Source organism: Stylophora pistillata, chromosome 7 (genome assembly GCF_964205215.1).
Source record: "Stylophora pistillata chromosome 7, jaStyPist1.2, whole genome shotgun sequence".
Classification (NCBI taxonomy): Eukaryota; Metazoa; Cnidaria; class Anthozoa; order Scleractinia; family Pocilloporidae; genus Stylophora; species Stylophora pistillata.
Window position 1 is genome coordinate 7,896,317 of NC_142525.1, and position 27,157 is coordinate 7,923,473.

A 27,157-nucleotide genomic window follows, 5' to 3' on the forward strand; every position below is an offset into this window, starting at 1 on the left:
ATAAATTATTGACCTGTGCGGTATATTGGCTTGGTTCACGCAATAAAAAATTTCATCCCGCAACCTATCTCTGCTATGATTGGCTCGGCTTAAGAATGAGTTCGAAATCGAGTAAGTGCACGAAAACAAGCCTTTTTTTCAGGTCCGATACTCTGACGTCAGAGCCCCTTTTTGACTCACAGTGGCCTCCTCTCAATTTATTCCCAGTCTCCTACTTGACAATGCCAGAAGTGATTAACATGTAACTTCTCCCTATGATATCATTACATTATCTAGCAAACAGGTAATGAGAATTTAACACTTAGTACTACAAATCTAACACCAAATTCTCGTAACTAATTAACTAGGAAATGTGTATCAACTAGAGGGGAGAATTTACAAACAGATCTTGAGAGTAAAAGGGTTCAGGCAATTAAACCCACAAACCAAAGGTATAGGAAGCAATATATTTCCAGCGAGCAATCTATCAACAAAATCTTTATTCAATGCGATTCTACTTACAACAATCGTTTTATTTTACTCACATTGGGCTATAACAGTTCAAGTACTTTGTAACTCTTGTTCACCCAGGAAAAAGATCTACAAAAGTTACTTTGAGTACCTATAATAATAAACTATCAAGTCCACAAAAAAATATTAACGTTTTCAGGCTTCAAGCTGCTTTCACGACAGCCTTTTACCATAAAGTTCTACTATGATCCGTAATGATTCAAAATATTTTGTTTCCAACCATTTCGTAACTGTTCCTTTCTCAAGATTTAGCTTAAAATTAAGATCATTAAAATAAATTGGCGAGATCTCTTGTGAGCTAATGATGTAGATTAGTTTGACGCTGCTTCGCACTTTTACAGAAAGTGCTTTAAATAGCTATATTTCTAAATTGTAAGTTCAAAACCTGGTCTGTATTTGTCCACTATGGCTTGAAGAGATTCTGTTTCTAACATACCAAAAGGAACATTACACTCAATATCTAGTCTGGTTAGCGTACAGCTTGGATTCTGTAACGCTTCACATAGACTGGAAACGCCGGTTTCAGTCATCTCATTATCACTCAGATCTAGTGTGGTTAACTTACAGCTTGGATTCTGTAACGCTTCACATAGACTGGAAACACCGGTATCAGTGATCTCATTATTACTCAGATCTAGTGTGGTTAGCTTACAGCTTGGATGCTGTAAAGCTTCACATAGACTGGCAACACCGGTATCAGTGATCTCATTCTCACTCAGATTTAGTGTGGTTAGCTTACAGCTTGGATGCTGTAAAGCTCCACATAGACTGGCAGCACCGGTATCAGTGGTCGCAGGACTCCCCAGATCTAGTGTGGTTAGCTTACAGCTTGGATGCTGGAAAGCTTCACATAGACTGGCAACACCGGTATCAGTGATCTCATTACTCCTCAGAGTTAGTGTGGTTAGCTTACAGCTTGGATGCTGTAAAGCTTCACATAGACTGGCAACACCGGTATCAGTGATCGTATCACCCAACAGATTTAGTGTGGTTAGGTTACAGCTTGGATGCTGTAAAGCTTCACATAGACTGGCAACACCGGTATCAATGATCTTACTACGTTCGACTAGTCCTTCTATAGTCAATTCAGACACAAGAGAGTGTTCATTGATCAGTGAATTACAGACTCGTTGCATTCCAGACATTGTTAGGTGGGAACCTAAAAGGTTCAACTTCTTAACTGGGACGAACTTATCAGAACATTTGTGTTGTGCCTCTCCAGCTTTATCTTTGTTTAGTTCACTGATAATGTCCATTACAAATGATACTGCAATGCTGTCTATATCTGATAAACCAATAAATAACATGACGCCGTGTGAACTACTGAACGCTTGCGGATGATTCCTGATAAACGTTTTAGCGAATTGTTTGTCTTGATACTCACTCAGACACCTTGCTCTGAGAAATCCAGTATCATTCCCTGAAACTTGACTACTGGTCAACAACTTTTCCATCAGTTCCTCTTTTCCCTCACTTGACAAAATGCCAGCCATGAATTGGAAAACCATTTCAGAGCATTCCTCGCCTGGAATAAAATTTTCCTCTACAAACCAATGGGCGGCTAAGAATTCTTGGACAGTGAGATGTGTGAAGCTGAAGTGTTTCGTGGTTCTAATCGAACCAGTCCTGTAAGGCTGACCACAGTAAAGAAGACCGCTACCTTTCAGTTTGTTGACTTCTTCCAACTCAAAACCGCCTTCTATCTCGCTTTCATCAAAAGTTGGCTTCCTTTCAAGCAGAAGTTTTGCCGCTAGTTTTGATAATTTCTCTAATGTGGTTTTAATAACCGGAGGAAGGTTGAATTGTTCAGCAATTTCTTTCTGTCTGTATTCTGACTCGGCGCAGTGCTTAAGTTCAAAAATCTCAATAAGTTTTGTGTAAATGTCGGTTGTTGAGACAGGAAGGTCACGAGGATTTCTTGTTTCGTTTAGAGTATACTCCATCTCAAAGCACAACAGATAACAGAGCATAGGAATATGAGCAAAACTGACTAGGTTCTCATTCTTCATGACATGTTCAAGCACAGCGCTCTTCATATTTTCGTTTTCGCTGAAGTACTTTTGAATGTATTCTTTAACCTGTTGTGAAGAAAATCCCACAATTTCTACGTACCGTTTAAAACGGATTCCTCCCAGCTTATCCGATTCATCAGGCCGCGAGGTTACAACGACAACAGAACCTTTCAGCATCTTACCCTTGATGAGTTTTGAACATAATGCGGCCACCGGCATTTTACTTCTAGCGTTATTCCAATATCCTTTTCCCGAGTTTCCAGTGATATAATCTTGCTTGGAATACTCATCATAGCCGTCAAGGATAATCAAAACTTCTTTGGGATGACTTACAATATACTCAAATGTAACGTCATCAATGTTAGAGTTGTCTTCTAAAATCGAAGAATAGTTTAAGATTTCTCTTAAAGTCACACGCTCTTCATCAAGCAAATTCAACTGACGGAAAGTAAGCAAATACGCAAATTTAAAATTTGGGATTTTAACGGTTTCTCTTGCTTGGAATAATTCGTTTTTGGCCCAGTCGCGAATCAGCTTTTGGCAAAACAGAGATTTTCCAATCCCTGCTTTTCCAACGACAAGAATAGAATTAGGATTCTCCTGATCACTACTTGTGCCAAGAAATATTTCATCACAGTGCTTAATTGGAGTACCGCTGACTTTTCCGAAATACTCAAGGTCTTTACTCCTTGAATATGTCTCGTCATTCCTGGTGAGGCGTTTTCTTCCACGTTGTATGAGAAGGTTAGTGAATATTTCATCCGTTTTCAAGTTGGAAATGGTGTGAGAGGCCAACAGTTTGGGTTGGAAATCCGTTTGGCTTAAAATGGAAGTCTTTAAAGCTGTAGTGTAGGCACTTACAGCTGAAAGATAAGAAAGGGAAAATACTTCAGTAGTAAATAACAAGAACGCGAGGAGAACAGTTTAAGTACTTTAATTCTTACTCCACAGGGTTGAACTTTTAAAGCTGTTGTTTAGGGACTTACGGCTAAAGAAAAAGGGAAAGGAAAATGTCTTACTAATAATGCGAACGCGAGGAAATGCAGTTTAAATAATTTATATCGAATTCAGCACAGGGAGATTAACTAGCACAGAGCTTGAAAAGTGTCTATTGTGTCTAACAGATAACAAATCGATCCCTATTCAAAGGATAGAAAAGTTTGTTTCGTTAAAGCGTCACTCCTCCCTTGAAAATCAAGTAAGTTAGGTAAACAAACCCTTTCGGGCGGCTGGTATATCAGCTGATAATGTCCACTTCCGAGAGACTGTCTGAAAAGTGACTATTTGCATGGGTAATCGCATAGAGCCGAGTAAAATTAAGGATTAATTTCACGCGTGTTTTCAGAAATGTAATAAGGTCAATACTGCACGCTGTTACGTACGTTTGTAGAAAGCCATTTCAGTTTTCACTCAAGTTTTACTTTTGTTCAACAACGTCAAAGAAATGAAAGCAACCCTGTTAAAAAATATTGCCATAAATGAAGTTATAACATTTTTTGGCAGTTAGGCTATTTTAATATTTCCTAAATTTTTGGTATTCGGCCAGGCAAATACCAAAATTAATAAAAAATGCTTTCTGTCTCAGCCAATCAGCATTTATTATTTTGGCCTCCAAGTTAGAAGGCCTACAAGCGAAGCTTCGAGAGAAAATGTAACATCATGAGGACAGTCTCTGAGCCAAGAACATTACCAGCCAGCAAACCAGAAAAGGGTTTCTTTTGTAACCCCTAAGATAATTTTTGATATCGTGCGAAAAATGCTCTTTGAAAAGCTAGGGTGGAGCTGTAGCAACGACGACGGCGACGAGAACGGCAGAAAACAATAGGTTTAATGAGCAAAAACAATTGCCCTGCACGTGCGTTTAACAGTTTGGTACATTTCTTTGCCGTTCCCGGCAAAACAACAATGTGAAATAACCAAACGTTAGGTTTTCTCGAGAACATGAGCGCATGACGGTTAATTTTTCTTTCTTTCTCCTTACTTTAACGCCGTTCGTAGTGATAAAGTCCCTGAATAGTTCGCCAGCATTTTCCAAGTGAAACACATCAGAATAACCTCGAAAGAGTTACAAAAACGAAAAGTTAGATTTCGACACGCCGTTTTCGTTGCCGTCGCCGTCGTCGTTGCTAAAGCTTCCCAGTGTTGATCTAACGGCGGATGAGTATATGCGACCAGCTTTTTAATACCACTATCACTGGACTCAATAAAACGATTTTGTTTTTCTTGCGTGTTAAAAAAAAAAAATTGTGATGAAATTTTGTGGGCCGAGGCCAGGAACGTGTTCGATAATTGAGTCAGTTTGCTAGACATAACGTCTCGTAGTCACGTTCGACGCACTAAAAACTACTATAAAACGAATACAAGAATTGTAAAAACTGTAAAAACGTGTAAAATGGTATATACTTCTTCCAGGCTTCATGTAAGCGGTCATGATGTATCTCCTGGAATCGCTCAGCTTTTAGTGCGTCGAACGTGACTACGAGACGTTATGTCTAGCAAACTGACTCAAAAAAAAAAAATACGGATGAAAATATAAAATTTTAAGCAACCTTTATTTCCACTGGCTTTCTTTCTTTATGACGGAATGAATCAGAGGAAAAGTATTGAAGCAGACGGTAGTTATTGCTTGATAACTGTCCACTGATTTTGCCCCACGCGACGTTTAGTAAAATCGCACGAAAACCAGTGGCTAGATTATAATTCGTAATAATCCTTGACAAATCTCTCCCTCCCCCACCGCTTTATGTTTGTAACAACAACACTGGATTTCATGAAAAAATTATCCTTGAGAGGGGAGTGGAGTGTTGTCAGAATAGCTTGACAAGGGTTGTGTGACGTCCCATTCCGAACGCTTGACCGGTACAATTAAGAGTTGCGTGACGTCTCATTCCGAACGCTTGACCGGTACAATTAAGTCACTCAGAGCCATGAAAGATGGAAAAATCTGCATTTCTCAAACTCCATCGTACTTAAGACCTCCGGTGACTAATTTCAGAAATAGATATATCCGACAATTTCGAAAAACCCTATTTTCATAACTCTGAATTTCTAAAATGAAAGCAAGGAAAACTGTTTGCGGTGAGAAGGATTCACTTAACTCTAAATAGACCTCGAGAAGATTCCCTCAAGAGTAGGATATCTCAGTCCTGCAAATTTCTTTTACCGATTCGTTGCCAATCCGGGAACTTTTGGTATTGGATTTGTTAAACCTTTAAACACCAATTTGTAATTAAAACAGCGTTCCGACTTAGCAGCGACTTCGGAGATTAAGAAGGACGCTGAAGTAGAAAAGATTTTTTAATTCGAATACTTTAAAACCATTTTTTTAAGCTTTAATTTTACCTTACTTCATGAGAGTCTACGATCGGCGACAAAATTGTCGACGTGGTATGGTTTGCTAAGTATAGGACTTTTACAGGGGACACTTGGTATGTATATATGGTGGGCATGAACAGCATGCTGGGAAAAAACTATTCACCGCACAATATTTGTGTGGTGCTGCACGAGAAGATCATAGATCATAGGCATGGATTGCCAAGGAGGAGCACAGGGGATCAAGGAGGCACCATATATGATGGGCATGGATTGCCAAGGAGGAGCACAGGGGATCAAGGGGACACTATATATGATGGACATGAATTGCCAAGAAGGAGCACAGGGGATCAAGGGGACACTATATATGATGGCCATGAATTGCCAAGGAGGAGCACAGGGGATCAAGGGGACACTATATATGATGGGCATGGATTGCCAGGGAGGAGCACAGGGGATCAAGGGGACACTATATATGATGGGCATGGATTGCCAAGGAGGAGCACAGGGGATCAAGGGGACACTATATATGATGGACATGGATTGCCAAGGAGGAGCACAGGGGATCAAGGGGACACTATATATGATGGGCATGGATTGCCAAGGTGGAGCACAGGGGATCAAGGGGACACTATATATGATGGGCATGGATTGCCAAGGTGGAGCACAGGGGATCAAGGGGACACTTTATATGATGGGCATGGATTGCCAAGGAGGAGCACAGGGGATCAAGGGGACACTATATATGATGGCCATGAATTGCCGGGGGGGGGGGGGAATATATATGGTAAAGGCTGATAGTTTCTAGATATGGTAGACACTTCCTTTCGGGTGCTGAGCAAGCAGATCATAGGTCTAAATTGCCAGGGAAGAAGTAGGCAGTGGAAATTGTTTGCTAGAGGGGTGATGAAGGAGTGGTAAACACAGAGACCAGAGGTATGGTCAGCAGAGGAGGAAATATGCATGTGAAAGAGACTAGAGGAGAGGAGAACTTTGGGGGAGACCAATAATGTGACTTAGAGGTAATAAAGAAGTCTAGTAACATTCTGTAGGTATTCACTTCACCATGAGATGATAAAAAGTTGGAAAATTGTTTTCGTTAAATATGCTAGAATATCAAATTATAACATTTGGTGCACAATATGGTCTTCAGCAGTTTTTAGTTGTACCCAAACTCAACTTGTAAGTTCAAAGTAGGATAAGAAGTAAATGTTGGAATTGAAGTCTGAGAGTAAAATGATGAAAATTTGGATACAGTCTGTGAATCAGGATGCAAAGACAAAAATTTGCTAATTCTCAGTTAAACTGAAATTTTAGCCTAGAATGGTACTTATATGAAGGGAACTTAACTGCGAAATTTTAGTCCAACAGATTCTTAAAAGTTTAGTTTCTTGTAAGCGGGTTTTTACTGTAGCTCAGAATTTAAAACCCAACTATCTTTTTCTCATTCTTCAGGGAAATAAATAGTGCTCAGTCCTCACTGCATACCTGTTACCACCTGTCAGGTTGATAAGTTATAGAAGAAGGAAATAAATAATGCTCAGTCCTCACTGCATACCTGTTACCACATGTCAGGTTGATAAGTTATAGAAGAAGGAAATAAATAGTGCTCAGTCCTCACTGCATACCTGTTACCACATGTCAGGTTGATAAGTTATAGAAGAAGGAAATAAATAGTACTCAGTCCTCACTGCATACCTGTTACCACATGTCAGGTTGATAAGTTACAGAAGACGGAAATAAATAGTGCACAGTCCTCACTGCATACCTGTTACCACATGTCAGGTTGATAAGTTATAGAAGAAGGAAATAAATAGTGCTCAGTCCTCACTGCATACCTGTTACCACATGTCAGGTTGATAAGTTATAGAAGAAGGAAATAAATAGTGCTCAGTCCTCACTGCATACCTGTTACCACATGTCAGGTTGATAAGTTATAGAAGAAGGAAATAAATAGTGCTCAGTCATCACTGCATACCTGTTACCACATGTCAGGTTAATAAGTTATAGAAGAAGGAAAAAAATAGTGCACAGTCCTCACTGCATACCTGTTACCACATGTCAGGTTGATAAGTTACAGAAGAAGGAAATAAATAGTGCTCAGTCCTCACTGCATACCTGTTACCACATGTCAGGTTGATAAGTTATAGAAGAAGGAAATAAATAGTGCTCAGTCCTCACTGCATACCTGTTACCACATGTCAGGTTGATAAGTTATAGAAGAAGGAAATAAAAAGTGCTCAGTCCTCACTGCATACCTGTTACCACCTGTCAGGTTGATAAGTTATAGAAGAAGGAAATAAATAGTGCTCAGTCATCACTGCATACCTGTTACCACATGTCAGGTTGATAAGTTATAGAAGAAGGAAATAAATAGTGCTCAATCCTCACTGCATACCTGTTACCACATGTCAGGTTGATAAGTTATAGAAGAAGGAAATAAATAGTGCTCAGTCCTCACTGCATACCTGTTACCACATGTCAGGTTGATAAGTTATAGAAGAAGGAAATAAATAGTGCTCAGTCCTCACTGCATACTCGTTACTACCTGTCAGGTTGATAAGTTATAGAAGAAGGAAATAAATAGTGCTCAGTCATCACTGCATACTCGTTACCACCTGTCAGGTTGATAAGTTATAGAAGAAGGAAATAAATAGTGCTCAGTCCTCACTGCATACCTGTTACCACATGTCAGGTTGATAAGTTATAGAAGAAGGAAATAAATAGTGCTCAGTCCTCACTGCATACCTGTTACCACATGTCAGGTTGATAAGTTATAGAAGAAGGAAATAAATAGTGCTCAGTCCTCACTGCATACCTGTTACCACATGTCAGGTTGATAAGTTATAGAAGAAGGAAATAAATAGTGCTCAGTCCTCACTGCATACCTGTTACCACCTGTCAGGTTGATAAGTTATAGAAGAAGGAAATAAATAGTGCTCAGTCCTCACTGCATACCTGTTACCACATGTCAGGTTGATAAATTATAGAAGAAGGAAATAAATAGTGCTCAGTCCTCACTGCATACTCGTTACCACATGTCAGGTTGATAAGTTATAGAAGAAGGAAATAAATAGTGCTCAGTCCTCACTGCATACCTGTTACCACATGTCAGGTTGATAAGTTATAGAAGAAGGAAATAAATAGTGCACAGTCCTCACTGCATACCTGTTACCACATGTCAGGTTGATAAGTTATAGAAGAAGGAAATAAATAGTGCTCAGTCCTCACTGCATACCTGTTACCACATGTCAGGTTGATAAGTTATAGAAGAAGGAAATAAATAGTGCACAGTCCTCACTGCATACCTGTTACCACATGTCAGGTTGATAAGTTATAGAAGAAGGAAATAAATAGTGCTCAGTCCTCACTGCATACCTGTTACCACCTGTCAGGTTGATAAGTTATAGAAGAAGGAAATAAATAGTGCTCAGTCCTCACTGCATACCTGTTACCACATGTCAGGTTGATAAGTTATAGAAGAAGGAAATAAATAGTGCTCAGTCCTCACTGCATACCTGTTACCACATGTCAGGTTGATAAGTTATAGAAGAAGGAAATAAATAGTGCACAGTCCTCACTGCATACCTGTTACCACATGTCAGGTTGATAAGTTATAGAAGAAGGAAATAAATAGTGCTCAGTCCTCACTGCATACCTGTTACCACATGTCAGGTTGATAAGTTATAGAAGAAGGAAATAAATAGTGCACAGTCCTCACTGCATACCTGTTACCACATGTCAGGTTGATAAGTTATAGAAGAAGGAAATAAATAGTGCTCAGTCCTCACTGCATACCTGTTACCACCTGTCAGGTTGATAAGTTATAGAAGAAGGAAATAAATAGTGCTCAGTCCTCACTGCATACCTGTTACCACATGTCAGGTTGATAAGTTATAGAAGAAGGAAATAAATAGTGCTCAGTCCTCACTGCATACCTGTTACCACATGTCAGGTTGATAAGTTATAGAAGAAGGAAATAAATAGTGCTCAGTCCTCACTGCATACTCGTTACTACCTGTCAGGTTGATAAGTTATAGAAGAAGGAAATAAATAGTGCTCAGTCCTCACTGCATACCTGTTACCACCTGTCAGGTTGATAAGTTATAGAAGAAGGAAATAAATAGTGCTCAGTCCTCACTGCATACTCGTTACTACCTGTCAGGTTGATAAGTTATAGAAGAAGGAAATAAATAGTGCTCAGTCATCACTGCATACTCGTTACCACCTGTCAGGTTGATAAGTTATAGAAGAAGGAAATAAATAGTGCTCAGTCCTCACTGCATACCTGTTACCACATGTCAGGTTGATAAGTTATAGAAGAAGAAAATAAATAGTGCTCAGTCCTCACTGCATACCTGTTACCACATGTCAGGTTGATAAGTTATAGAAGAAGGAAATAAATAGTGCTCAGTCCTCACTGCATACCTGTTACCACATGTCAGGTTGATAAGTTATAGAAGAAGGAAATAAATAGTGCTCAGTCCTCACTGCATACTCGTTACTACCTGTCAGGTTGATAAGTTATAGAAGAAGGAAATAAATAGTGCTCAGTCCTCACTGCATACCTGTTACCACCTGTCAGGTTGATAAGTTATAGAAGAAGGAAATAAATAGTGCTCAGTCCTCACTGCATACTCGTTACTACCTGTCAGGTTGATAAGTTATAGAAGAAGGAAATAAATAGTGCTCAGTCATCACTGCATACTCGTTACCACCTGTCAGGTTGATAAGTTATAGAAGAAGGAAATAAATAGTGCTCAGTCCTCACTGCATACCTGTTACCACATGTCAGGTTGATAAGTTATAGAAGAAGGAAATAAATAGTGCTCAGTCCTCACTGCATACCTGTTACCACATGTCAGGTTGATAAGTTATAGAAGAAGGAAATAAATAGTACTCAGTCCTCACTGCATACTCGTTACTACCTGTCAGGTTGATAAGTTATAGAAGAAGGAAATAAATAGTGCTCAGTCCTCACTGCATACCTGTTACCACATGTCAGGTTGATAAGTTATAGAAGAAGGAAATAAATAGTGCACAGTCCTCACTGCATACCTGTTACCACATGTCAGGTTGATAAGTTATAGAAGAAGGAAATAAATAGTGCACAGTCCTCACTGCATACCTGTTACCACATGTCAGGTTGATAAGTTATAGAAGAAGGAAATAAATAGTGCTCAGTCCTCACTGCATACCTGTTACCACATGTCAGGTTGATGAGTTATAGAAGGAAATCCACAACTACCCACTGAAGGTTGCTTCACAATTAACATCACAAAGGAAAGTAGGTGGTGAAAAATTTCTAGTTTGTGTAAACCTCTCAAAATTGCAAAATGTGACGAAGTGGAGACGGTTTTAATGTAAAGGACTGCAAAGCTTAATCTAAAAACTAATTAAGGTCTAAGACAGCAGGAAGGAAGAATTATTTTAGTCTAATGCATTCTTTGGTGCACAAATCATTAGATAACTACTGTATGGAGTGTGCAAAGAACATCACCAACACTACAAGCAACTACAGAAAATTTAATTATTTCACTTATCAATTGAAAACAAGTCTGACTTACCTTCAGGGGGTAATCTATTAGTACCTAAATTTGTCAATAAACAAAAAAAACCGCTGTCAGTTGAAACCAATTTTTTTAAAATGACTTCAGTTAAAATCTGGATCATTCATCTCAAAATATCAGTAATAGGATGTCAACTGTAATGAGTGACCAAGACCAGATTTCTCCTTACAATATCAATACAATATCAAGCAGACAAGTAATGAGAATACAGAAAAATATCAATAAGGGGATTTTAAGCTGATCCCACACCAATTTCTCCAAAGGTACATACAAACCATTGTATTGCAGACAGTGGGGAGAATTTCTAATAAGATCTTGGGAGTAAAAGGGTTCAAACAATTTGATGTGTTGAAAATTTGCCCAGGAACATATGTCAAACCTTTTCAAGCCTTTAAAATTATTTTGGCTGTGTTTTCTCCTGGCCCATGGAATGAACTGTTATACATTATTACATCCCATCCCTCAAATGAATGTGACCACAGGTTTCTCCCAAACACCTAACCATTGAATTCCTAAGAGTGATCAGCATCTAATTTCTCTGTACAGTAATACTGCTGAGTCATTCATGATGAGAATAAGGGAAATGAATGCTAAACTATAGAAGCTTTGATCTACATCAGACCTACAGCGTATCCCTGTTGAGAAAGAACACTGAAACAGAAAGTCATACCTGCATTAAAGTGAGGCCAATCTTGGAATATGACTGGATCACTCAAAATGTTGGCCACAACAGATGCCGCCATCACACAGGCAATTTGTTTCCACTCCCCACCCGAAGACTGCCTTTCATTTGCAAAGTCTTTGATGCCCTTGACTACCACCCATTCTGTCTTAAAATCATGGGCTGCTGCAAACACTCCTGAAAAGAAAAACATTCATGAATGTCTCTTAACACTGGCATGTCTCTTAACCATATATTAAGCTTATTTCTTTGCATCTTTGTGATATCTATTGTTCAATTGAAGTTCACACAGATTCACACTCTAGCTTCTGGTAAACATTCACATCACAGAAAGAGGTTAGTGTAAGTCCCTACATGTGCAACCAATGTTTACAAGAAAACTTGAACACCAAGACTGTAAAATTAATTTTCAGTTTACATTTCTCTAGAGACAAAATATTATCAATTAGAGTTAACTCTTTCACTCCCTAGATCTAATTATCCTATAATGTTGGTTGGGAGAATTGGGTTTTGGATCCACTAATAATCCCTTTCTTGATATTTGTTCTATTCTTATTACTTGTGTGCTTGATATCATATTGATATTGGAAGGAGAAATTCTGTCTTGGTCAGTCTGGGGAGTTAAGGGGTTAATAAGGACTGTGATTCTACTCCCCAGGCCTCAAACAATTCAGCAAGATACTTTCTACATTTTTAGAAGACACAACTTTGACAATTCGTGACATCCTGAAGGGGAAAAATCAATTTTAAATTAATTAACTTGTGACCTTCACCCTTACAAAAACATCTTCCTACCCTACCCTTGCCTAACACAAATTCACTATAATAAATACACATTATGTAATTACTGCAAAGTTAGCATGCTGCATGATATTTTTCTTGGACCAGCAGGGACAATTCCAGAGCAGTGTTTTTAAAGACACTTGCTACAAGTGCTAACATCCTTTACATTTCAATTACTAGTATTTTCATCAATATGGTTCTCACCTCCACCTTCCATTTCAACTGCAATTGCTTCAGGATGTTGACCAATCATGTCCTTGTTTGGCTCTGAGATACTTAGAACCACTCCATCACAGTGCACTTTGGCATTATATTCATCAGCATTTTCTAAAGGTGCCTTCCACCCATCAGCCACATGTTTAATCAGGTTACCAATATTTCTGCTGGGGGGAGTTTGGTGTGCAGCTGTTACCAGCTTTGATGAAACAACTACATCTCCTAGCTTGACCTCTCTGTTGTTCAAACCACTGCAGGCACCAACAGAAAAAGTAGCCTTGGGTCTAAGTAGAGAGATGGCATCTTTTGCAGCAGACAAAGAGCCCCCAGGAACATCTGAACCTTTGGAGCACCTCATCAATGCAATTTTCATTTTCTTTCCTTGACCATCACCTGTGCAGCCAAAGTACACATAGCCAATACTGTTGTGGTAACTCTTCAAGGGTTCCTTCAGGTAGACAATGCAGCTTAAGAACTCACAGTCCTCCACTGTTAATAACAGAATATCAACAGGGAGTTCAACAATTTTCCAGGAATAAGAGATTTTTGGAAGATCACTCATCTTTGGAAGTTTCACACTGAGCTCTGGTGGGCCGGTATTGCTGGTCTGTGCTGATCCATTCTTAGTTAGCTTTATTTCTGTCTCTGAAAAACAGAGATTTGTTTTGTTTTTTTACAACAACAGTTTATCAGTTGAAAGATGATGCATTCATGAATGACACAGGGATACTTAAAGTAAAAGAACTCTGAGTGCTCCCATTAGGAGTCAAACATATGACTTTCCGATTAGTGCTTCAGCTGCCATTGATCTTCAAGAGTCTTGTAGCAAGCTGGCTGTTTTAACTAGGTCCTAGGTGACATTTGAAGACAAATTTCCTGGCTCATCCAAATGGAAAAAAATAATGTAACAAAGATGAAGGAAAAAAGCCAATAATGGACACAGCTGACATCGCGGGGAAATTTCGACTCAAAACTGCATTTTTGTGCAACTGAGACCTTAACCACTTTAACTCCCAGAAGTGATTAACATGTAACTTCTCCCTATAAAATCCATATGTTATCCAAGAAACAGGTATTGAGAATATCCAAACTTATCAGGTAGAAGTTATTTTCTTGATCTACCACCAAATTCTCCTAGCTAAGTTGCAAGAAAATGTGTATCAGTGAGAGGGGAGGAGAAACAATTTGATCTTGCAGGGAGTTAACAGGTTAACATAAGTAAATAATTTGCAGGAACTTCTTTTCATGTAATGATCCAGTACATCTAACCTCAATGACACAACATAATAAGTTTAAATCTTAGTATCAACTAAAATTACACACACCTCTCTTCCATGAATTTTGTTCAGAAACATCGATGGAATCCTCCATATCCCCTTCCTCCCTGGCCTTTTTAATGATTGTTTCTTCATTTGATTCCTCTGCAATGCAGTCTTCATCCTTCAACCACTTACTCAGAAGCTGTTTATAGTCAAGTTTGATATCATTAATGTGATACCAATAGCGGGTCCCTCCAATGCGCAAAAAGATGTCTTTGATGTCATTCCAGTAAGAACTGAAAGTTGAATCATCAACTGAACCACTCGCTGTATGACTGTAAACTCTGTCTCTTAAGACTTTGATTCGAGTGATGTCAGCTTCTGGAGAGGTGTCTGTGGCAGGAGGAAGCTTATTGCTGCTACCAGTAGGGAAAGTCAAACCAAAGATATTCCTCAACAGGAGAAGCAGTGAGGAGATTTCTAAGTCCCTTGAGGAAACTAGAGATTGGCAAGCAGGATACAGTGTGAACCACTGGGAGCGACTCAGGACTCTCTTCTTTCTCAGTGATCGTAATTTTTCTTTGTTTTGAGGCTGAGCCAGAACTGCGTGAAGGTTTCCTGGAGGACATTTACTGTCAAAGATCTCCCTTAACACACATGATCCAACATCAATAAGAAGGCAACAAAGCCGTACGAAATTAGAAGTTTCTTTAGTAAAAGGATTTGATAGAGTGGTACCAGCCATGAAGACACGTCTCCTATAAGGAAATGTTTTAGTTATTAAAAGGCAACTTAACCTTTAACTCCCAGAAGTAATTAACAAGTCACTTCTCCCTACAAATATCCATATATTACCCTGCAAAATAGGTAATGAGAATACTCAAACTCATCAGGTAGTTGTTATCTTGATCAAATGACGAATTCTCCTAACTAATCTACAAGAAAATGTGTAGCAGCTGAGTTGAGAATTAACAGTCAGATCTGGTGAGTTAAAGGGTTGATAAAAATGTTACTGTTACAAAGTTATTACGATTTTAAATATATAATTTATTTTAAAATATAATTCATCATCCAACCAGCCTATTTGTTCTATTTGATTATGATGATACACCTTGCCAAATCCCTGAGCTGATAATCATTATGGAGGACTTCACACAAGGTGTGGGGGTGTGTCACTTGCACAGTATGGTCAGATCCATGCATGAGTGTTTTAAGTTTCCTCTACAAGTTTTTCATTTTTTCAACTTCAAAACCGACAAGTTTATGCTGATTAACTCTTTAGTTCTTTTAGGCCACTTCCTTTCTAAGAACTTCTTTAATTTGTTTATAAATTAAAATTCATTAAGAGCTTCAAAAAACTTGAACAACCTTGTCCAAAAGAAAGAAGTAATGAGGTCATCTCCATCACCCCTTGGAGTCCTGACCAATAGGAAAAGTTAAATGTACACACACATGTTGAGATTGATGGTTTGCAATGCGTTACCAAACATATTTTTCCTTTGATGGCAATAATGAGAATATGTCTGAATCATGTTGTAGTTTAATTGCTGCTGACTGAATTTCACTCCCATAATGATAGAAATGAGGAAATATACATAACTGAGCAAAGTTCCAGCAATCTAAGCAAATGTTAAAAAGAAGCCTGAACAATTCTAGTGTCAACAGGATATGAAGTCACACCTCACAGATACTAATTGGGGGCCACTACTTACTACAAGCAATCAACTCACATGCTGGAAGCAAGAAAACTTTTACTGAGTTCTTCATTACTGTAGTGTAATCTGATCACAGTCATTAAAGAAATCTCAAATTTTATTTTGACCTGTGCATGCAATTCAAGTTCAGAATTTATCCTCCCAGGTTAGCTGCAACTTGAACAGAAGCAAAAGAAAAGGCTGAAAAAATTAGGCTTTAACCCATTGACACCCTGTAACACGTAAGAAACAAACCTTTCATTATGTAACACGTGTCTACGAGAAGTCAAAATTTTGGAGAAACCAAGAAAGCAAACACAATGTGCAGTAAAGTTTTAAAAATCATCTTTCCAAAAAACAAGCTCCAGTGAGAGAAGACTAATTAAAGAACTTATTTCCGACAACAAAACCGATAGGTGCATATTAGGTTTTTACTCAAAAATCAAGATTAAACATAAAAATCGCTAAATATTTTCGCATGTGTACAAATAAGCCTGTGGATCATATTTTAAAAGGGAATATGCAAATTTGTCTGTGAGTGAAGAGATCTCAAGCTCCATGAAATCTATCAATGGGAAGCAAGACTAAAATGGCCAAGAAATATTTCGGGACGACAGATTTATTCAAAACAGTTTTTGATTTGCTGTTATAGGCGAAAAACGTACGAATTTCTTTCATGTACAAAGCCAACGCGGTAAAAATATTAATTCATCATGCTTGTATCGTTGTTTACTTGCCTTTATGGCCAGAAATCGCACAGCATTCTGTTCAAAATTCTGAAAAAACTTCCATTTGACGCAAAATCTTCCATTAAAACATACCTTTTGAACACATTGTTACTCGAACATAATATTTACCGGGCCATCAAATCGTCAAATTGTCGCTAGGCCCTGCTTGAAGTACTAAAGGTCGATGTTTACTTTATGTCCATAATTCGCATCACCTTAGAGTATCGTAGTGTCGTTGACTCGAGAGCTTATTCTGTCCCCTTGAAGAGCTTGATATCCATTCATTTTCCAAGCAGGGTATTCTACAGCATTGTTACTTTACATTCTGAGTTCTACAAGGTCTAACTCTATCGCAAATGAACGAAAAATCCGACCTGAAAATTTTGAGGGTCAGCGCGCGGACGCCATATTTTCTAATTTGGTCATTCAGTGAAGACGCATAAAATAATGCCCCTCTAATACCCCCTAAAGCCGACAAAATATATGTGCAAATGACGGATTCTGATTGGCTTATTGATCTCCAAACAATAGAGGAAGTTTGGGGATAAAACTCTACTTAGTAAGGGAGGTAGGGGGGAAGCGTTTTTGCGCACGGCAATCGCGAGGTTTGGACGGTTCAGGTGTCAATGTGTTTTAACTTAAACTGCTGAATAGAGAGATATCAAGTACAACCATTCGCAGCAAATCGCAAAATACGAACATGGGAAAGATTTCCGTATAACCCTCTACCAGTAAAGACAAAGCCGTAATTCCGATGGAAATCTCTTGTTTTGCCTCTGCTTTCTTTTATCAAAGAATTATATGCATAACGAAGTATGGGGTGATACGGTAATCTTGCCCGAACATGTCTCCTGCAAACAGAAAGTACTGACCGAAGCACAAAGCCACGATTCCTATAAATCTGCCTTTTAAAACAAATGTTTTATGGCTAGAAGCAGAACAAATCCAGTCAAATTCGCAAAAATGATAACGAATAAGTGAATCGACGTAAAAAGCTATCGAATATAGAGGTATCAAGTAGAGCTATGCACACCAATATTCGTAAAATACGAACATCTCTGCGACAAACAGGAAGTTCGAAGCTCCAAGTACCCGCGAGGGTTAAGACAATTCCCTCGCTAGTAATAAAAAGTTAAAACGTATGTATCTGGTAAATGAATGAACTTACCTTGGCGAGAATCGTCCGCTTAGAAAACGTCAAACAAGTCTTTCGAGGCAGAGATCAACCGCACCCTACCCTTCACCTCAGCCATGGAGTCAACTGCGAAACTGGCTACCAGGGTTGTGCCCAAATCCTATTCAACGTCACGCATCAGTGCTAAATTCACTAAGGCCCAGTTCAAACGTCGAATTTCACATTTGCGATCGTCATCTTGACTTTTCTTTGTGATACTTTGACTTCAGTGGTTCAAGTTCCTTCATTTCTTTGAAATACGACTCACAATATGCCACAGATTTTCCTACTTTCCACCCTGCGGTGTCCTCTTCGTTTTCGAAAACTGAACACTTCATACAAAAGTAATTACCGCTCGACAAACAAGTACATTTTGTATTTGCAAAAGCAAGAACCACAGATTCTTTCGTCTCCCGCCATTTTTTTGTGCTGATTTCCCTCTTTTTTTGGCAAAGCGTTCATGTTAGGTCCATATCATATCCAAATATCTAATACACATTAATACTAAGTATTATTATCCTCATGTATGTAGCACGATATGTCCTATGTAACCTTGTAAATGGTTTGAACCCGGGGGTAACCGTCCGGGTGAGTGTAGTCCTGAGAAGGACTGTTGTCGGTGGTAGTGACTGGCGTTTCGACAACCTGTGCGGAAGTCATCATCAGAAGAAGTCATCATCGGAAGTCATCTTGTTCTATCAGTTACCTTTATCCTCCCTCATCACCATTACCCCCATCTACCCTAAGGAAACCCATGTTCGACCACGTTTACCCCCATCTACCCTAATTTACCCATGTTCTACCACGTTAACCCTCATCTACCCTAGTTAACCCATGTTCTACCACGTTTACCCCCATCTACCCTTGTTCAGCCATGTTCTACCACGTTCACCCTCATCTACTCTAGGTAACCCATGTTCTACCACGTTTACTCCCGTCTACCCTTGTTTAGGCATGTTCTACCACGTTCACCCTCATCTAGCCTAGTTAACCCATGTTCTACCACGCTTACCCCCATCTACCCTTGTTCAGCCATGTTCTACCACGTTCACCCTGCTCTATCCTAGTTAACCCATGTTCTACCATGTTTATCCCCTTGTACCCTTGTTTAGCCATGTTCTACGACGTTCACCCTCATCTTCCCTAGTTAACCCATGTTCTACCACGTTTACCCCCATCTTCCCTAGTTAACCCATGGTCTGCCACGTTTACCCCCATCTACCCTAGGTAACCCATGTTCTATCACGTTTGCCTTTGCCCCCATCTACCCTTGTTAACCATTACGTTACTACAAGGAGGGATGCGGGGGGGGGGGGGGTGGAGAAGAGGTACAGGTACACGAGGGCTAGTTTCCTCAACTTTGTTGATAACAGGTATTTCTGCCATGGTTTCTTCCACGCCGAGTCCAATCTCCTTCGGGAAGTTCTCGGGGTGGTTTTGAAGTAAGATAATTATGGAATTAGTTGGAGTATTTCTTTTCCCTTTACCAACCGTTGTTTGTCAGGTTGGTGGAGTAGTCTAAGAGACTTGCTTTCGAGTCCAGTGTGTCTTTTTCTATGGACTCGGTAAAAATTCGACGTGCCTCGGGAGTTGTTCTTCTGGATCATTCGAGTCATTCAAGGTTTCTGGGAAACGAGCTCAAACGCCCCTGATCAAAAACGACCACGATTCCTCGTTTTGCCAAGCTTCGACATACGAGCCTCGTTTTTCCAATCGAGCCTCGATTTTGCAGTCGAGCCTCGATTTTTCAATCGCGCCTCGATTTTGCAATCGAGCCTCGATTTTGCAATCGTGCCTCGATTTTCCAATCGAGCCTCGATTTTCCAATCGTGCCTCGATTTGGGAAGGAGCCTGGGGCGAGCGAGAGTGGTCATGTTCTGGAAAAATTGTCGAGTTTAATTGGTGAGCTCGCGAATTTTTCGAGGTATGTTTTAGGTCCGTTTTTTACGAAAGAAATAAAGAGAGAAAGAGAGAAAGAAAGAAGGAGAGAAAGGGAGAAAGAAAGGAGAAAAAGAAAGAGAGAAAAAATGAAAGACCGTATGCTGGTCGAACTGCAAATTTCCTAAAATTTCAAAGATGATGTTGTTCCCACCATACGAAACAGAAAAGAAAGAAAAAAACAAGAAAATAACAAGATCAATGAAAGTTCTTATCCGTTAAAGAAAAATATTTAGTCTGCCTTTCGTAGACATTCCATCTTTGTTAAAAAAAAAAAGCTAAAAGAAAAAGTTGCGAAGGAGAAATAGCCCGGCATCGAGACTGGATTTTTGGGCTGTCACTAACACTTCGCCTTTTTTTTTCTTTTTTCCACAGTTAGGTATATTTGAGTGATTCAGCTTTCTTTCAGTTTTCGTTCGTCTTTCTTTCCTACGCTTATCATTAACAAAGTACGTTTCACTTTATAGTTTAACACCTAAAAGAAGTCGTGAAGCTCTATTTCATGCTATCATTATTAGAATATTTTTTTCGTGGCACAGATTAAAAACAACGTTGGGGTTTAGCTTTAGTAGCATTTGTTAGTATAACGTAATGTGTTTGCAGATCTGTTTTCTTTTCTCCTAAATCTTAAGGTTATAGCAGCATCCTTTTCCGATCGCTTGTCGCTAAACTGCCTTCTACAAGAACCTTCTACAGGCCTCCAACCCACGGTAAGTTCTTCTACATGCTCCAAGCAATCTTGGAGGATCTTTGGTTGAAAATATTCAACATTATGATCATTATGGGTGACTTTGACTCCAATATCAAGACAAGTATGGGGGAGCGCTTGTTAAAGGTGGCTAGACATTTTGGTTTAGAGAATGTGATTGAAGAACCGAGTAGGATTACAGAATCTTCAAACACAACCATAGACCTAATCTTTACATCGAATAAATCCAAGGTGAAAGTAAAGTAAAGATTCGCACCAATGGACTGAAGTGGATGAATAGCAATATCAGGAAGGAGATGAATAGGAGATATGTCTTGTTAAGAGAAGTTCAAAGGAACCCGATTGATACAGATGCAAGGAAACAGTATAGCAAAAAACGTAATCGTGTAACTAAGATCATGAGAGAAGCTGAAGTTGAATATTGGAAAGTTAAATTTGAAAGTGAAAAGAGCTCAGGTGACTTTTGGAGGTTGGTACGCCGGTGAAATGCAAGGCAAATCAAAACGCAGCGTGAGTGCAATTAAAAATGAGGATGGAATTATTGCAATAGATGTTAAAGACAAGGCTCAAAGCTTCAATGACTTCTTCTCTAAAGTTGGTGAGAGGCTTGCAAATGACATTCTAACAGATACCAGTGCTAATGAACATCCGCACATTTACCAAATTACACCTACTATTGAGCCAGTACAACTTAATGTCCACAAGATTAAAAGGGTTATCGATAAAAGAGTTAAGCCTGGAAAAGAATGTGGCCCTTACAACATTGCCTAAAGTGGACTCAAACTTGAAGGAGATGCTGTAGCAGGTTGCCTGTCTTATGTGATGGAAGTAAGTTTCAAATCCTCAAGTTACCCTCCTCGATGGAGGCTGAGTAAAGGGAAAGCCGTACCCAAAAGGTACATAGCTCTGAAAGAGGTGACTTTAGGCCAATTTCTCTATTGTTTATTTCATAGCAAAGTGTACGAGGGCATAATAGGAGATTCCAGTGACTGCCATTTTAACAAGGGAGGCTTGTCCAACAAAAGCCAGTGTATTTTTAAAACTGGCAGGTCAACAGAACTCTTAATGCTGCACCTGACTGAAGTTTGGAGACACGAAACTGGATAAAAACAAAACTGTGGGGGTACTGTTTATAGACTTTAAAAAGGCATGTAGCCACGAGAGTTATTATTATTATTTTTTTTTTCTTATCAGTTCTGTCGTTCGTCTTTGTTAATTGTAATTAGTGTAAAAAGTTCTCGTCTCGATAGTTCAGTTCTGTATTTATTAGTTTGTATTTTTTCGTGCTGTCAAAATGTAAATTAAGTTTGTCAGCGTTGTTTCATGCAATCGCCTTTGAGTATTGTGCAGCCTTGTTTAGTCTATTGTTTTAGCCTTTTATCTGCTATATAACATCGTAGTTGTGATTTTCATTCAGTCGTTGTTATTCCGGAGTGCCGTACAGATCTTGTAAGTAGTTACGCTTTCGTTTGTATTTTCCTGTAGTTTCTCGTATTCCTTTCGTTGTATTTTTGTTTCGTTGGGTTTAAGTTCGCATTGTTAATTCTGTATTTTTTCTGTGTGTTATGTACAAGTGAATCGTCGAGATTAAAAGGTACGTATTTCAAACTGTAACGGAGTGTCAGTTACAAGGCATTTGATTACATTTGTCATAAAACGATGGCCCTCAAACTCCAAGCCTGTAGAATATCAGGGAACCAAAACAATCTGATTGAAAATTACTTATCTGAGAGAAAACAGTTTGTTGAGGTCAAGGGGCAAAGATCTAATGAAGTGACCATCAAGTTTTGCGTACCCCAGGGACAGTACTTGGCCCCAGGCTTTTTAGTATTTACGTCAATGATCTGCCTGAGGTGCCTAGTTGCGGAAAGATGGAAATGTTTACTGGTGACACAACTTTATATTGTATGGGCAATTCCATTGATGATGTCAGCCTTAAGATCCAAACTTCTTTAACTGAAATAGCTAACTAGTGTAACAGGAATTGTCTAACAATTCATCCGATAAAACTGAGGTTATGCTTCTCACCCGTAATGTTTTCATTGGTCTTGTAAGACCAGTCAAACTGGTTGGTCATGCCATTAACTTTTTCAACAAATCATACTGTCTTGGGCTTATGAGTGACAATAAGTTAAGCTAGGGACATCACATTAAAGATCTATCAGTATCTATGGCCAAGAAGGTAAAGCAACTGCGTAGTTTTAAAAGCCTTCCTCTCATATCTTGGAGTCCATATCTTTTAAGGGAATTTTACCAAGCATCACTTAAGGAAATTGTGTATGGAATAGAAAAACTAGGTTTTTTTTAGAGAAAATTCACCTGAGTGCTGCCAAGCTTATCTTCAAACAACATGGAGGTATACTAAGTCCCAGTCAGTGATACCATCTTCTTGGAAATCCATAAGTTATTTCTCTAAGATGAGGCTCCTTTCTCTGACACCCAAAGCTTTTTATGGGATCTGTCCGGAGCAGGTTGTAACAATTATTAGGAAAAATCCAAATATACGAGATGTGAGGGACAATTTAAAACTAACTCTGGAGGTACCAAACTCCAATGTTGGAATACTGTCTCTTAGAGATAGGTCAGCAATAGCGTGGAATTCCTTGCCTCATTCAGTCAAGAACATAGAGGATAATAAGAGATTTAACAACAAACTCCGTTTTCTTTCAACTAATATTGAAAAGATATGTTTTAATCACACTGCTCCAGTTGGCAACAAGGATTTGGTAAATTTGAACTGTTTAGGAATTTTATCTTACTACCTGAATTGAAATTTATGCTAGGATTATAAACCAGTTTGAATCACTACTCATATCTTAATTTATGCGAGGATTTTTCAACTTTTATTGTAATTACTTCAATTATATAGAAGTTAGATTTATCGCAGGCCCACATCAGTTTAATGATGCCAGCAACCACCCTGCGTTACCAAATAAATTATTTATGTATGTATGTATGTATGCATGTATTAACTATTGTGTTTTCACACTTGTGTTCTCTTCCCTTGAGTACTAAGGCTCTAGCAGAATAATTTTTCAATTTATTGATCTTGCAGCATGCCGCTTAAGTGCCTTTTGTGTGATTTGTTTTGGAAAACAGAATTTAATACACAAAACCTTTGTTACTATCACCTATTTTTCTCTCAATAGTTTGGATATATCAACAAAGTTGAAATGGTAAATTGGCCACCGTAATGACTACAAAAGCTGACGTTTCGAGCGTTAGCCCTTCGTCGGAGCGAATAGAGGAATTGTGGGTTGTGTGTGCTCCCACCAATAACGTAGCTCCATTTTCTGCCTTTAAAAGCACACACAACCCACAATTCCTCTATTCGCTCCGACGAAGGGCTAACGCTCGAAACGTCAGCTTTTGTAATAATTACGGTGGCCAATTTACCATTTCAACTTTGTTGATATATCCAAATTATTTCGTTACTCCCACCGACGCAGCCCCATACAGTTTCTTTCGAAACTATCAGCCTTTATTTTTTTTCTCACTAGAGTTCCTTTTCCTTGAGTCTTTAGGCTCTAGCAGAATCCTTCATTTTCAATTTATTGATTTTGCCGCTAAAGAAGACAGTAATTTTAAAGAAACAAATCTTTGAAATAGGTCGAACTGCAAACTTCCTAGAATTGTAAAGATTATGTGGTTCGCACCATACGAAAAAAAGAAAGAAAAAACAAGAAAATAACAAGATCAATGAAATTTCTTATCAGTTAAAGAAAAAAATATAGCCTGCCTTTCGTAGACATTCCATCTTTGTTCAAGAAAAAGCTAAAAGAAAAATTGACTAGCTAGAAATAGCCCGGCATCGAAACGGGATTTGTGGGCGGTCACTTACACCTCGCCTTTTTTTTTCTTTTTTCCACATTTTAGGTATATTTGAATGATTCAGCTTTCTTTCAGCTTTCCTTCATCTTTCTTTCCTTCGTTTGTGTTCTTTTCTCGTGAGTATTTAGGCTCTAGCAAAATCCTTTTTCAATTTATTGATCTTGCAGCGTGCCGCTAAAGTGCCTTTTGTAAGATTAATTTGTATTGGAAAACAGTATTTTTTAATACACAAAGCCTTTGTTACTATCACCTATTGTGATTTCTCACTTGAGTTCTTTTTCCTCGAGTCTTAATTAAGGCTCTGTCAGGCTCCTTTTTCAATTTATTGAGTTTGCCTCTGAAGTGCCTTTTGTAGCTTTTATTTTGGAAGACAGTATTTTTCAATAAACAAATCTTTGTTTTAGCATCTTTTTTTTTTTGGCTTGTGTCTTTAAGGCTCTACCAGAATCCTTTATCAATTCGCGCTTTGGCGGCATACTTTCAATTCTGTTTGCCGCTTAAGTGCCATTTATAATATTTTTGAATAATATTTTTGTAGTACTCAGAAGGGTGCGATTCAACCAAAAATTAAATCACAATCGGTTAAAAGTGAGGAAATTTTCCTTTTTCCTTTCCTCGAGAACCTTTCGCCAACGTTTCTGTCCTAAAGCCTCCTTAGAAGCATAGTAGCCTCTCCGAAGATTACCCACTCACCCCTCCCCCGACCCACGTCTTACTTGTAGCCAATAAAAAACTTTATTACAAAGTATTTGCGGTTCTGATACATTGAGCGTTGCTTTTCACTCCAATGATTAAAATACTTTAACTACCTGGTAAGTCTCTTGGACCCAAAATTAAGATTTGACTTGCTACCGTTTACTTCGTTTAACTACAATAATCTATTAAAGTTAATAGAACAACAACAAACATATGAAACATATGAGTGAACTGCGGTTATGAGACGTATATAAGAACGATCCTTCGCAGTAAAGCACTATTTGAGCAATAGTGGAAATCAGACCTGAAAAAAAAAAAAATTTCAGGCCTGTACGGGATTCGAACCACTGACCTCTGCGATACTAGTGCAGCGCTCTACCAATTGAGCTAACAAGCCAACTGGGAGCAGGCCATCAAATTAATTCGATATAAACCCGTAGATGATAAATCGAACAACAACAAACATATGAAACATATGAGTGAACTGCGGTTATGAGACGTATATAAGAACGATCCTTCGCAGTAAAGCACTATTTGAGCAATAGTGGAAATCAGACCTGAAAAAAATTTCATTGCGAAATTGCGAAGAATCGTTCTCATATACGTCTCATAACCGCAGTTCACACATATGTTTCATATGTTTGTTGTTGTTTGATTTATCATCTACGGGTTTATATCGAATTAATTTGATGGCCTGCTCCCAGTTGGCTTGTTAGCTCAATTGGTAGAGCGCTGCACTAGTATCGCAGAGGTCAGTGGTTCGAGTCCCGTACAGGCCTGAAATTTTTTTCAGGTCTGATTTTCACTATTGCTCAAATAGTGCTTTACTGCGAAGAATCGTTCTCATATACATAAATAAATGTTTCATTTGAAATTTCCAAGTGTTCCAATTGCTTCCGTTAAGTTTGTCGATCGAGAACTTTTCCTCCATGTTTCATTTACGTACTCCTGGGCCCATAACCTAAAGTTTTTTGCACGATTAAAACAAACTTCTGCTTCTTTTATTCCGATCACGTCCAAATAAACGGCTACAACAACAGAGAGAGAAAACAAAATACACTAGTATATATATGCTAATTCCTAAAAAAAAAAAATTTGAATAACAAAAGGAAAAGAAACACCTGGACCAATCATAGATCAAATTAACTATTCCTGTGAAATATTTCAAATTTAAAATAACAACGGCAAACATAATATGCATAATAACAACAATTAACACCTAAATTATTCAATAAATAAAAAAAGGGCGTGAGTTTAAAGCAATTTTTCATAACATATTCACTTCAAATTTGGATCATTCATCTCAAACTAATATGATGTCAAATTCAGGCTCCAAAAAGTTAAAAAAAAATAACAGAAATAAACATCACATTCCTTTGTATTCCAAAAAGTTTCAACATCAAAATACATTTGTATCAGCAGTACTGGATAACTCTAATCTTTTAGTGTTAAACAATTTGATGTGTTGCAAATTGGCCCAAAAACATACTATAATTCACTTCAAATCACTTTGGAACATGTCATTATTGTGAGTTTTCCATATTTTGGCTGTGTTGTATAAACCAAGCTTACTATGGAATACTCAAGTTTCTCCCAAACACTTCAACATTTAAATCTCATGAGTGATCAGCATATAATTTCTCTTTACAGTGATACTGCTGAGTCATTCATAAAGATAATGGGAATAGAGGAAGTGATCGCTAACCTAAGAAGCTTAGATTGTTCGACAAATTCTCCTTGTCAGTTCCATAGTAAATGCACAAAGAAAGGTATGGAGAATATGAATACAGATGTCAGGGTGTAAAGGCTCAAAGAAACCATCCGAAACGTATAGGAAATCAAGACTGGGGTAACTTGATTGATTTCCTATTTGTGAATTATTACTGAATAACGCATTTTTATTTTTGATCCATACAAGAATATGTGACCTCTCACGGGAAAACGTGCCTAGCGGTTAGCCGTTTTTAAACGGATAGCCGTTTACCAGCCATTCATCGGCCGTTCGACTGGATTGGCATGCGATTTGAACGCCTCAAGCTATCC

At 38.5% G+C, this 27,157-nt stretch overlaps 2 protein-coding genes across 2 annotated transcripts in view; both read right to left on the reverse strand.

Annotated features, from left to right (window-relative positions):
* Positions 1–27,157, reverse strand: part of LOC148726453 (uncharacterized) — a 344,348-nt gene that overhangs the window by 266,549 nt on the left and 50,642 nt on the right. The gene's annotated exons all lie outside the window — the stretch shown is intronic.
* Positions 463–15,089, reverse strand: LOC148726472 (uncharacterized). Its single transcript, XM_088727333.1, has 5 exons — positions 14,411–15,089; positions 13,074–13,730; positions 12,075–12,263; positions 11,402–11,425; positions 463–3,385 (listed from the first exon to the last, which is right to left on the reverse strand). The coding sequence occupies exons 1-5, from the start codon at positions 15,087–15,089 to the stop codon at positions 876–878; spliced, it is 4,059 nt and encodes a 1,352-aa protein (XP_088583459.1). The 3' UTR covers positions 463–875.

Bases quoted from the DNA above. Each gene is read 5' to 3' on its own strand.
- LOC148726472 (XM_088727333.1), bottom strand. From the start codon at position 15,089: ATGGCTGGTACCACTCTATCAAATCCTTTTACTAAAGAAACTTCTAAT. The intron at 13,731-14,410 runs GTGTGTGTAATT...TCTGTTTTTCAG, and splicing joins ACAAAATTCATGGAAGAGAG to AGACAGAAATAAAGCTAACT. The intron at 11,426-12,074 runs GTATGACTTTCT...TGACAAATTTAG, and splicing joins TTGGCCTCACTTTAATGCAG to GTACTAATAGATTACCCCCT.